General features: G+C 36.1%; 1 protein-coding gene across 10 annotated transcripts in view; it reads right to left on the reverse strand.

Annotated features, from left to right (window-relative positions):
* CPEB2 (cytoplasmic polyadenylation element binding protein 2) overlaps positions 1-14,054 on the reverse strand; it is a 73,613-nt gene that overhangs the window by 28,085 nt on the left and 31,474 nt on the right. For 6 of the 10 annotated variants that reach the window (XM_045056572.1, XM_045056573.1, XM_045056569.1 and 3 more), the window contains 2 exons: positions 13,343-13,393; positions 5,191-5,214 (listed from right to left, as the gene is read on the reverse strand). In XM_045056572.1, the coding sequence (XP_044912507.1) occupies positions 5,191-5,214; positions 13,343-13,393 (75 nt within the window). The remainder of the gene's footprint in view (positions 1-5,190; positions 5,215-13,342; positions 13,394-14,054) is intronic. The other 4 variants (XM_045056570.1, XM_045056577.1, XM_045056576.1 and 1 more) reach the window with 1 other exon arrangement.

Raw genomic sequence — 14,054 nt, forward strand, 5'->3', positions numbered from 1 at the left:
GTACAATAAAAATCTGAAAGGTAAAATAGTAGTTACAATAGAAATTACAGAGGAAGTAGTAAGAGGTGAATGAGATATGAAAAACATGAAAAAAAAGAATAAATGAAGGTTGCCTAATCATTGCCAATGAAAGGGTCTAATACAGCTTCCGTATTGCCAGGGCTTTTTAAACAGGTCACCAAAATCCTTTTCACGTGAAGGCAAAGTTAGAGGATCTATATTCCTATTACAAGACTAACAATATACCTTTTCCCGAAACAGAAAATTGGCAAAGGTTTTATAGTAAAGAAACACAGCCACTACCTCAAATATGAATGAGCCTTATTTGTTATGTGGACAATTAGGATTCAAATTATTCATTTCAAAATATTTTAAATAAAAAGGCTTAGAGAATGCATGAGATTTTTCTATATTCCTATAATAATGTTTATTCCACACAATAATAAAAGCCAGATTAAGAGCTTCCTTAACTGAAGATGGGGCTAAAGGCTAAATTATGACTAGGCCATGTGACAGAATGATGGTTAGCAACCAGTACATGATTTTCTGGTATGTGCTGTTAGAGGAGTTGTAAGCAGTTACTAATTTTACTCCACTGGCTATGTGCCTATGCCCAAACCACCCCTATATTTTCAGATTTTGACCTTATTTTAGAAGCCCAGAATAGAGAAGTTTCTCAACATATAAAAAAGGGGGAGGCAGGAAAGGAAAACATTTGTACAAAATTAGGCAATTTATGACTTGAATCTAGGCATAATTCTTTGATCTCAATGTGTTATCCTGTATTTTCATTTACTAACTGTTGTTCTAAAAATAAAAACCAAGCTATATAAATTAAAGATGACTATGAATATTCTTCTCATCTTCTAAGATCTTAGCAGTCACTCTATTGGAGTAGAAGATCTACCAATGTGATGGCATGATTTTTATTTAATATGAAAGGATCAAAAAAACCCACTATCAAAACAATAGAAGTAGGTTTGAGACTGCACTTTCTCAAGCACTACCTGTTTAATCAGATAGAATCACTGATCAGGCATGCTTTTCCAAAGAACTGAGAAGCTATTAAGGTACCCTTATCACCTAAAGAGATTTTGTCCCAATAATAGGTTCATCCTTTTCACATAGGGGATGGATAAGATACTTAATTTTAATAATCAATTATAACCTAGTTATTATGTCTTTGTACATTAACTTCTAGACATACTATACTTGGCCGTAAGTTCACTAAAATTTTGTTTCTTTTTAGAAACTGGTCTGGCTGCGTATAGGTGTAGAGTTAGGCAGAGTAAGTCTCCTCAAGGAGGAGGGGTAAGCAAATTTTTTCTGTGAAGGGCCAGAGAGTAAAAAATATTTTAGTCCTTGTGGGCCTTACATTCTCTGTTGTAACTCCTCAACTCTGCCATCATTGTAGCTCCAAAGCAACCAGACAAAAGTAAATGAATTGGCATTGCTGTGTTCTAATAAAACCTTGTTTATAAAAACAGGAGGTTTAGCCTGTGGGCCAGTTTGCTGACCTCTGTCTTCTAGTACTACTCTGGCTTTTTTTTCATGCTTTGGAGATTTTGCCCATTCTTTGACAGGTATCAAAAGCATTTACCAAAGATGAAGAATTTCAGCCTTGATTTCATCATAAAAGGATTTGAGAGTGGTGGTATTTAGGGAGTGTACCCTTACTCGGGCTACTTCACAAGACTGTTTAAGAGTCAAACGGATTGAAACCAAATCGAACCAATTCAGAACATCCCGGGGTCAATTTTAGAACAATACATAGTATACTGTCTTACTAATAATTCCTTGCTTATTACAGTCATAAATCTGAATGGCTACATAGTGTAAATAAGTCCAACCTCCCTAACTGAGCTTCCATAATTTCATTCCCTTTAAAATAATTTCTATTTCATTCCATATACAAGCTATTAATTCAAGCTTTGAGATTACCTGCTAGAAAAGATTGCATTATGATGTTTAGTCCTATTAACTAAAATAGGCTCTATTTCTATTTGTTAAAATATCGCATATATTTTTGTTCCTTTGGGAGCACAGTAGCCCTTTAATCCTTTACAAAAGGAATAGATAGAAATATAAAAACGTTTGAAGAGGAGGGATAGAACTTACATTACACTTCACACCTCTCTTCACACTCCCACCCAGACCAGTACGTTCACTCTTAGAATTGAAGGGAAGAAATGCCGAACAGAAAATAAAACACAAAAGATAGTGTTCCATATGTTAAAGACTGCCCCCCCATATGAGAGAGAGTCTTCCTCCTTCCTAATCCTGCCCCCCAGGCAGCTCTGAGGTAGAACTTTTTTATGGCTCTTAGGGTGTAGAGACGCAGAGGAGTTGGGGCAGGTTGCAAGTGAAAAACAGGGGAAGAAGTACTTGCTCTTTCTTAATTACTTCCAGTACAATTAAATTTTGAATATTCCTAAGGTATATTTCATATACTAGTATCTAGAAACAGCCTGATGTGAAGTTCTTATTGACATTATTAAGGAAATTAAAATATATAAAGTCATTTTGGTAGTAATTTGGTTTGACTGCAGTCCAGTGGGAAATCTTTTAAATGAAAACAGCTCCTCTGTGCCTGGGCTTAAAGATGAGTCTAAGGTGGCAAGTAAGAAAAATATAGTTCTTCCCCAAGTGGACTACAAAGTCAAAATGTCTTATGAAAAATTAATGCTGCTCACCGACTACTGCAGTGGTGGAGAGCAATGTCTTATTTTTGGTACAAACTGTATCAACTTATTGTGACACATCCCATATGAGCAGATCAGATATGTGTAAGACTTTTTTTTTTAAGAAAGGAAAAATGACTAAATAAAATTAACAAATGCAGCTCCTTTGATGGACCAAACCTTAAACATGAAGCCCATAAAAGGGGGAACTTGGAAGTTAAAAAATTATCAGTGTGATAATGGCACTGTATCTAGCACAGAAGGGGGAAAAAATGAGTAGAAAATAGGAAGAGAGCCAGGCTACTTCTAGTCTTTTCTGAGTCATTCCTTTGGTATGTGTGTGGTTTTTTTTTTTTTTCTTAATGTTTTATTACGTACTGTGTCAAAGTACTTTCAAATTCACATAACCTTCTCAATAGGTATTTATAATAGGTACACTTTTCATTTGATTATCAAAATTGAAATTTTAATTTTTTTTTAACGTTTATTTATTTTTTTGAGACAGAGAGAGACAGAGCATGAACGAGGGAGGGTCAGAGAGAGGGAGACACAGAATCCGAAACAGGCTCCAGGCTCTGAGCTGTCAGCACAGAGCCTGACGCGGGGCTCGAACTCACGGACCTCGAGATCATGACCTGAGCCGAAGTCGGCCGCCCAACCGACTGAGCCACCCAGGAGCCCCCAAAATTGAAATTTTAAAAGCAGACTCTGACTATTCACAGAGAACCAACTAAAAAATTACTAACGCCATATAACTTGAGAGGAAAATTCAGGCGTTATCCCTCCACACTAAGCCAAATAAGTATGACAGGTCAGTTCTGACCTACAGAAAGCTTCTGTAGAAGCCTTAGCACCATGTGAGAGTCTTCTTTCTTCCAAAGCTGACAGGCAGTCCTAAAGTAGAGGAAATCTTATAGACCTCTATCCTCTGGGAGCCATGAAGAGCAGTAATAAGTTTCTATCTGAAAGAAGAAAATTTTGCTTTTTCTTAATATCATAATCATAGTCTACCACTATTAAACTGAGAAAAAAGATGATAAACAACAGGACTTTCTGACAACTAGTTCCTGAGAACTTCCTAGGTCCTGATATTATGTTGGAGTATGCCAAATTACATTAAGAATAAACCACTAGGGTTAAAAGATGAAAGTGTATAAAAGGAAAAGATCCTAAATTAAATATGCTCCGTAGTTTCAAAAATACCTAAAAAGCACAGCGAAACAAGGCAGTCTACAGATGTGAAAACAGGGACTGAAGCTCTAACCTTCCCCTTCTCTTCTCAGTTGCTAGCCGCAACCTTCAGAAAGTTATTCAGCTTTAGTGTCTGAGTTTTGAGTACCTATATCCTATAATTTTTTCATTAAGAAAACTAAAGAACCAAGAGATTTAGTCAAGCATGGGAAAAAAACATTCCAAAAAGGAAGTTAAATTCAGACAATGTGAAATACAAAACTGGAAATACTACTTAAGAATATAGAATACTTGTTTCTGTCATCAGCGGTGGCAGAAAGATTTAGCTTGTTTGTTTTCGAAGTGCACATACTCATGACCACATGAAAAGAAAGTGAAGCACTGGCACGCAGTTATAAAATGTATCAAAAGGCACTATTATTATGGTCTATCCTCCATGGCTCAAGGGAGATTTCAGGGGTCAAGGAAAACCCTTTTTACTCATTTTGGTCCTTATGACAGCTACGTAAGTATCATGATTATTGCGCACTTAGAGGATAAGCTAGCAGGTAAAGCTACTTTTGCTTCTTTGCATCCCATGTACTTTTCTCCCTCTCAGTCTCTCTGTACATACAAAAGAGAAGCCAAGTTTAAAGCGCCACAGACACTGTCAGCTGCTTTCCAAAGAGGTTTAGTAGTCCGGCATCTCAGAGGCCTCATTTTGTCCTTCAGATAGCAAGAACCCAGAGAGGAAGACTGTTGCGGGGGAGAGAGAAAGGGTGTGTGACAGAGCGTGTGAGTGTGCCTGCACGGTCCAGGGAGGGAGAAGGAAAGCATTATATTCTCCGAAGACACACAGAAATGTTAGCAACATGATTTCCATACACCAGTGTTAACAACAGCCTATCTGGTATTACTTACTTTCAACTGGGTCAGACATAAAACTAATAAACTGGGGTTGGAAATTATATACATAGGTATGGCAACCAGTTACAGATTTAGAGAGCAGAAAAATCGCCTTGCAAGTCACCTTCACTAGTGTTTATTAAACATTTTTCTTAAGCAAACTATAAACAGCAGCTTTACTTTAAAAGGTATGAAAATAAACAGTTAGAGTCTAGACAGTCTAAAAGGAAAACATTTATTAAGTAACCAGATTAGTATGGAAATGTGCTTTAAAGTTAAGAGATACAGGATTCAAAAATTTGACAAGTGTGCAAATCAAAATATAACTTTTCTGTGAGTTTTCAGTGCATAAAAAAAATCTAGGCTAATTATAGAGTTGGTCAGTAAAACCCAATTAAAAACAGTTATACCATAGCAAACAGAAAGGAATTACCTCGTCTTCGCCCATAACTCCTTGCTGCATGTAAACAAAGGACAAATTGTAAAATGTCAGAACTAAAAACAAGCCCACACATACAAATATTTGTGATATGAAAAGCTAAGTGGGCATCTAGTAATTAGGACTACTTTGTTTTAAGAGCTAGGACAATGTCCCCATGTAATAGCTGCATGTGTTTTACCATTTACAAACCACTTTTATTATATATATATTCTGCACTGTACCATAAAATGAAATTAACAGGAAATATGCAATTTATTCTCATACATGCTCCAATTCATGAACAAATATTTCTTGCACTTGATCAAGATGGTAACACGTAACACCTTACAGTTAAATAGCATCCCAAGTAATAAATGCAAACAACTTGAATTAAATCCTCATTTTACTAATTATAAAGAGAGATACAGCAGATACAGTCCAACAAACAGCTATTCAAATCCAATTCACATTATATCAAGCCCTGTGCGGAGAAAGTACTGGAAGACACAGAGGTATGAAAAGATATAACAATGTTAAACTGATATTCTGAAGCCTGTAGAGCTTAGATAGAAGGTAAAGACATCAATCCATGTTCAAACTTGCTTAGTTGAAAAAATGATTAATGATACACTACAGTTACCAATGCTTTCAATCCTTCTGGTACATTTTATAACCTCTATCTAAGTGCTTATGTCTCTCTCTGGGGTAAAAGGGATTCAGATACAAATTGTTCTTAGTATCATCATAGACTAGCACAGATGTTGAATATTCAGAAGTATGAAGCAGAAAGACATTTCAAACTACCTTATTAGCAGTTTACATAATTCCATATGGAGAAGAAACACTGCAATTTATTCTCCATAATAAACTACCAGTTTGATAAAACCCACAACTTATTTTTATTTTTTATTTTCAACGTTTATTTATTTTTGGGACAGAGAGAGACAGAGCATGAACGGGGGAGGGGCAGAGAGAGAGGGAGACACAGAATCGGAAACAGGCTCCAGGCTCCGAGCCATCAGCCCAGATCCTGACGCGGGGCTCGAACTCACGGACCGCGAGATCGTGAGATCATGACCTGGCTGAAGTCGGATGCTTAACCGACTGTGCCACCCAGGCGCCCCCACAACTTATTTTTAAATAACTCCTCCTTGCAAATCTGAGTACACAATGAGTATTTTTACCCTGGAATTAACATATGAAATCAAAGCAGTAAACTAAAACAAAAATCACTGTTAAAATGAAGATCTTAACCCATGGTTTATGAATTTTTTTTTTTTTTGGCCTGGGAAAGTTTCTTTCTGAATAAATCTCAAATCGAAACATATGTTAAGAGTTGCCAGAAATGTAGTCTTCCCCAAAAGTATAAAGCAAAGACCAAAGGAAGACATTTCACATCATTAAATACATTCTACTACAGAAGTTTTACAATGTAAGTCTTTAATATAAAGAAGTGTGCCCACAGGTGAAAATATAGGATTAATACCCCTACAGTAACCCTTAGTCATTACACTGTAAGTCAATCAATACAAGGCTTACAACAGAGTCTGTTATACAAAATAACTTCATTTGCATCTCTGCCTCTCTATTGTCTTTATTTAGCTATAACTACTGCAGTTTTAACCTTTTTGGGAGCTCCAGCTACCACAGCCTAGCAGACTGTCTGACCTGTACATTAGTTTATATACAAGCTTACCTGTGTGTGTTTTTGTGTGTCTATCGAGCTTAGATGTACATTACCTGTATACATTACATATAGATTACCTGACATACATATTTGTTTAGGGTGAGGTAGGGGCGGAAATGACATTTAGAATTTTGCTGTGGAAATCCTGGAAGACTTATAAAGGCCTTAAAAACACAGGGTCTCAAAGAGATAGCGGATCAACTATGGAAAATCGAGTAGGAATTTTAAAAGAGCTGTCAAAAACAGACTATACAAGAGCGAATTCCCTGCAGTCTTAATCGTTGTATTAAGTGTGGAAATGGTCAATAGGCTCCCAAACGGTCACAGCACAAGTCTAAGAAGTTAGGCTTCCTACTTCTCTCCAGGCATGATCGAAATGATATTAATCCAGTATAGATTTGCTTTACGGAATTTCAGTCATGGGTGTAGAAGACGGATCATTTACAAAGCAAATAAAACTACTCTCATCAAGTTTAAAGTCAAGTTATGAATTATAAAGAAGTAATAACGTGGTCCACAATTCCTGACCTATTGAGAAAGTGAATGACACGACAACCAGTTTATATTCTTAGCTGTTATGTTCTTTGCTGAGGCTACTCAATGCTAAAATAGTCAAAATACGTATGAATGTTCGTAGCATCTTAGGTCTCATCTCATTCCTAGGCTTGAACACATTATTTAGAAGAGTTCTCCAACTACCTCATACCTGAGGAATTTTAGAGTTCTGTAAAGAGCTATTGCACTTATTTTCTGGACAACTCTCAAATTCCAGCTCTCTACATTACCAAAAATAGAACTGCCTGCAGATGAAGCTAGATCATGTGAAACACTTCCTATCCCCTGTCATGGAAAGAACCAATCTGCTATGATCACACTAAACAATGGAGTACGGACTCATTTTCCTACCCGAGCTCTTCTTATGTGAATTTCTGTTCCACCATAACTCGGATTCAGAGTTATCAAAAGTTCCCAATGAGAAAAGAAAATCATTAAATTACTATTCATTAAGTTTTAAGTAAGGAAGACTTCTTTAAACAATATGCCCCTCCAAACTCATTTAGAATAGGACTTAGGGGGGCGCCTGGGTGGCGCAGTCGGTTAAGCATCCGACTTCAGCCAGGTCATGATCTCGTGGTCCATGGGTTCGAGCCCCGTGTCAGGCTCTGGGGATGGCTCAGAGCCTGGAGCCTGCTTCCGATTCTGTGTCTCCCTCTCTCTCTGCCCCTCCCCCGTTCATGCTCTGTCTCTCTCTGTCCCAAAAATAAATAAAAAACGTTGAAAAAAAAAAATTAAAAAAAAAAAAAAAAAAAAAAGAATAGGACTTAGGGAAAAAAAGTGAGCAATTTTTGTATAAAAACTATTTAGAACATTCAATTTCAGTTACCTAAGTTTTATAAAACTTATTACTAAAAATTACCACGCATTCAGAAGTGAGGAACTGGCTATTTAACACACGTGTGTAAATATGTGTGTGTGTGTGTGTGTGTATGTGTGTGTATGTATGTATGTTAGATTATATTTTTTTACATATATGTTTTATTTTATCATTATTTTTTAATGTTTATTTTAGTTTTGAGACAGAGCGTGAGGGGGGGAGGGGCAGAGAGAGAGGGAGACAAAGAATCTGAAGCAGGCTCCAGGCTCTGAGCTCTCAGCACAGAGCCCGACGTGGGGGTTGAACCCACAGACCGGGCCGTGAGATCATGACCTGAGCTGAAGCTGGACTGAGGCACCCAGGTGCCCCTCCATATACGTTTTTTAAGATAATAATAATAAGGCTTTGAAAAAAAAATTTTTTTCCTACAAGAGTGAGTTTAAAATTTGGTCCTGGGTTATCAATAATCTCATTTAGGTTCTAACCCATTGCTACCAAAAAAGAAAAAGGATGATTCTGACATTCTCTTCAGTGTCTCTGTGCCCTTCCATATTGGCTCTTAGCAATGGCTGTGGTACCTGATTTACTGCAGCTGGAGTAACAGATAAGGAAACATAACAAATTAGCCAGAAATATTTAGGTTAAAGTTCTCTTGGTGTGAAACTAAAGAAATTCTTATTTCTTGCTCTGAAAAGCCAAAACGAGGGAGAGAAATATACCCGCAAATTATCCTTTTCAAGATCTAAAATAAATCTGTTATCTACTCCACTTATTTCCATTAGCATAAAAAAGAATTGATTACGTACTCAAATTTCCTATTTTCAGGACTTAATACAGTACATTTAGAGACTCTGCCCCCAGAAATACAATTTCACTAAGTTTTCTTAATTAAAAGATAAACATAACCTCTCTCCTTCCAAACAGTAGAGCAAGCCCTTGATTATAAACATAGATGTATATGGCTAATGACAGCAAATTTAAATTTCAAACTAGCTTGCATCCCCCTGTACTTCTGCTATCTGTCTCCCTTTTGAAAAGCCATATGTACTAATAAAAATATAAGCTATTTTTCCTTGGGAGAGGGGTGAGGGGAGCCCAACATGATCCAAACAGAAACAAGTACCTGAATGATACATCATTTTGCATTGGTCCTCACTACTATGGAAAACAGGGTGGTTTTATTTTGTTTTTTCCTACTGAGAATAAAATATGTGAGATTTATACACTTGGAAGTACAACATTCAAGCCGTCATTCTAAATTCAGATAGTGCTTGCATTTTGGTTTTTAGACAATCTACCCATTCCTATATAATATTACTTCCCTAAAGTGCTTCTGGATGTTAGGTTTGGACCCCTCTACAATATTTATTAAATGGTAGCAGTCTCCACCAGTCAATTCAACTTGATTTCTAGTTAGATGGAGGAACATGGTCTGTTCAGGAGCCTACCTGCAGTTATATTTCTATGGCATTTTTTTATGGTTAAATTTTATTTTGTCTATACAACTTCAAGAGACATATGGATGTGGGATACTATCTCTTTTTCTGAGTTAAGAGAGGTTGAAATATAAGGATCTGTTAGAGGTATTTCACAGTTTTACCTAGTCTGACCAACTTCCTGACCTTTACCCCATTCCCTGTTTATCCGTTAAAGGAATATTTCACAGTTTAACTATAATGTTAATTGACCAGGAAGGCAGACTCAAGAAAGCTTTTTACAACATTTGCCTTATCTGCATAACAACTACACTAGTATTTATAATATTATTTTTATTAAATGGACTCAAGCCTAGCACCTAATAATAGCCTAGTAACATCATAGATTTCTTCCAGTTCTGTATTTTCTAAGGAATGTTCTCAAATTGTTATAGTCATGCATTTATTATAATATGTATTTGTGCGCCACCAAAGATTGTCTTGGGTACCACATGGGACATGTGCACCACTCCTTAGGGAGCACTGTGAGAGAGTCATTTTGCTTTTGACCCACATTTTGTTCCTATATAGCTTCTTCCAAATGGGTCTGGCTTGACTTTCTGCAGTAACATAAGACAAACCTTCTTTGGTCACTACATATACGTTGAACATCCTTCAAATACTTGAAAACATTGGCTATGTCTTCTTTCAATTTATATTCTCCAACAATTTATGTATTCACAAGACAGGATTAATACTCTTTCAAAGTCATTTTGTCACTGTTCACCATCACCCACTGTCACAGCTAACTCTCACTTTTAGAAACTGTTCTAAACACTTTACATGAATGAATTCCCTCACTTCTCAAAAAACAATCCCCTGAAGCAGGCAGCATTTTATCTCCTTTTGACATAAAGAATCTGAGTCTAACTGAAGTTAGGTGAACTGTCCAAGGTCATAGCAAAATTAGGGTTAAATCCAGATAATCTAGCTCCAGAGTCTGTGGTACCAACTACTGTTAACTATTGTTAACCCCACCACACACACACACACACACACACACACACACACACACACACACACACACAAAACCACTGACTTATAATTTATTGCCAAATGCTGATTTTCAAAGTCAATAATATTAGCTATGCTTATTGGTTAAGTAATACAACTTACTTAGTTGCTAATGATGAGTTCAAATCTGTGACATAATTTAAAAAGTAGGTCTATGTATTGAGATGCTACAATTCCTTTAATCAATAATATTTAATAATAATTTAGTACAGGCAGAGGCTTGGTATTGACATCACTTAATTCCCATATTTCCTAGGGAGACAATATGCTAAGAATATAGTTGAACTGTAAGAATTAAAAGCAGCTCAAGGAAAATTTCCCCTTACTCCTTCTTGCCATTTGCCCACTTCTCTCTTCAATGACCTTGATGTCTAGAAAAAATTACTTAAATTCTTAATATTCAAATACTTCCCGATCATAATAAATATACCCAATTTCCTGACCTCTGCTCGCCTCTTAACAATGCTCCCAAATGAGCAAAATCATTTTTTTTCTCTCTGGATCAAATTGCCCCTACTGACCTAAACACATTTTGATGTCCTAGTTTCATTATCTCTTCTGTCCCCTACTCCCTTGCCAGAAGAAGTTCAGAATGTCCAGGACAGCTCACTGTATCGAGCACGTAACATGGCTCTGAAGCGGCAGGCTATGAAGAGTGCTCCCAGAATGAAAAAGCAGATTTGTCCACAAGGTTCAACTCTTGCCTGAAATAAAATATTCTTGTGTCTACTAGGTGATAAAACACTGATAACCTAACATCTACGTTGTTTATGAAGGCTTCAGGCAACTGATGGACTCAATTAGCTTAATAATATTTCGTGTAAAAACAGTGCGGCTCCTAAGCTCTTTGCTCCTACATAACTGATGTATTCTATTGTGATTGCAACATACTTCTGAATCGTGCTAGTGTGGTAGGCACACAGCAATCCCAGATCATCTGTGAATCATCTAACAAACTGTCTCATACAGCACCTTCCTTCAAATGGATCTTAACAGAGTATGTGAAATATACACAAATTCAAGTTTTTCTACTGACTTGTTTTTAGAAGTTAAAATGGAAATGAACTTTATCACACAGAACGTCCCAAAAGCAAATTATTTGAGGAAGTCAGGATAAATACATAAAGAGCTTGCTGCTTAGTCCCATCGTTATTTTATAAATCAAGTCATGAGGATAATACAAAATTATGATCTATTTTCAGTTTGTAAACTCAATTTCATCAATGTAAGTTTTAGTCACAGATACAGAGTTTAGAGACCAGCTACTCAAGTGACGTGTTGTTTTAATTCCATGGTAGAAAAAAAGTTGACTGAAGAAGTCCTGGAATGCGATTTCTAGTGCCCTTCTGGTCAAAGTCTATGTAAGCACCATAATTCACTGAATTCATGAATGCGGCCTGCTGTACTGCTGTAAGGTCCAGCCCAGACACGGCCTCAGCTAGAGAGCACAATTAGGCCCCAGTGTTAGGACCTTGCCAATTTGACCTCTAACCATCCTTCAAGATCCGAACACATACCCCAGGGCTCAGATTACGCTGGCGCGTGGTGGGCAACTCAATATATAACAATCTAAAGTTGAATGAAGCAATCAATCGCACCACAGACACACTGCTTCTTCAATTTTTCTCTCATTCCAAAATCCTATCTGACACCTTGCCAATCTCCCAGGAAGCCTGGACTTTATTCCCACCCCTCTGTCACTAGAGTCTTTATTACTTAGTATAAGTTCACAAGGTCTAGCTTTACACTGGCCTTTTTTCAACCTTTGTTCCCCAGCCTCCCTATCATCTGTTTTCAACAGAGCTTTAGTTGAAATAGAAGAGCCAAGTCATTCTAATGATATAATTATGTATTTTTTAAGTACTATGCCTATTCTTCCTTCTTTCTACCTCTCTCTCTTTGTCCACCCTCTGATTTAAAAATACCTGTATGAAGGATATTTTCACCTTCCATGTCTACTCCCACAGTCACGGGTGTACTAAGTACTGGGACTTGAAAACAATGTTTGTCCAACAGAAGAACAAACTTTAATGAAAGTTTATTTATCCTGTTTCTAACTCTGGTGAAGTTCACTGTGTAAACTTTCTAGTTACAATAAATTAAGTTAGCGTGATCACCATATTTACAGAGTCACAAGTATATTCATTCCTTAGTTAACATAAGCACAAGTGCTATACTCAGTAACAAGTTCTACGCACTTTGCAAATATCATCTCATTTAATTCCCATAATAATCCTTGAGATTGTTATTCCCATTTCATAGATGGGAAATGAAGGCTCACAGAGGTTTCTAAACAAAGTCATACCAAAAACTAGAAAGCCAATATTCAAACTCAGGACGATCTCCAAAATCTGTGATCAATGAATTAAATCATACTGTTACAAATACATGGCAATAATTGCTTTGACAGCTAGAATTTATATGCCAGAGATCAGAAATAGGCACATTCCAAACTCCTAATTCTGCTTTCTGTACAGGAAACGCTGTAGCTTTATCTTTATACCTATAAAATATTTAACTTCTATGTATATGCAAGGTATAGAGAACCATGTACTCAATTATATTTATTTATAAAAGTCAACTGGAAACATAAAATGTTTGTATACAACTTACCATTTAACATCAACAGATTATCAGTTCCTGGATGTGGATAGCTCAGTCGACCTTTAAAAAGACAGGAAAGGGAAGTTTTAAGATTATGGAGCTATTTGAAAGGCAAAAAAAAAAAAAAAAAAAAAAAAAAAAAAAAAAAAGAGAAAATGAATAAGGAGGAAATTACTGAAGACAGTATATTTCTTAAATAAAAAGCTAATGTTTAACTCGAAGCATATTAACCAAAATCATCTTTTGAGATTTGAAACCAAAACATAAAACAGTTAACCTTAGTTCCCAGATCATATGATGACAATGTGATTTCAGAGCAATGCCTGGAGAATAAGGCCTATTTGTTTTTTGAAATGTAAGAACAATATAGGTATCCTAGTCCTTCACACTTAATATAGGATATAAAAATTTTTAAATATTTTCAAAACTGTTTAGAATTCTCTTCACAGCTTTCTTTTTCAAAAAATAAAACCTGAAGGAATTTATTATATTCCTAACTAAAAAACCACCTAAATATTAAAATAAAAAATGAGTAGCAAAAACTCATCACAACTTGCCATTTAATTCAACAGTTTTATATATAGCTGTATGTAAATAAGGAAGTTTGATAAAAACATCTTAAACATATTATTATAAATGATATTGCAAGTTTAACCTGTTCAAAGTTTACAACTGATACAATAAAAATATAAAAAATGAAAATACTAAGGTTTAAGAGCAT

The sequence above is a fragment of the Felis catus genome, chromosome B1 (genome assembly GCF_018350175.1).
Source record: "Felis catus isolate Fca126 chromosome B1, F.catus_Fca126_mat1.0, whole genome shotgun sequence".
NCBI lineage: Eukaryota > Metazoa > Chordata > Mammalia > Carnivora > Felidae > Felis > Felis catus.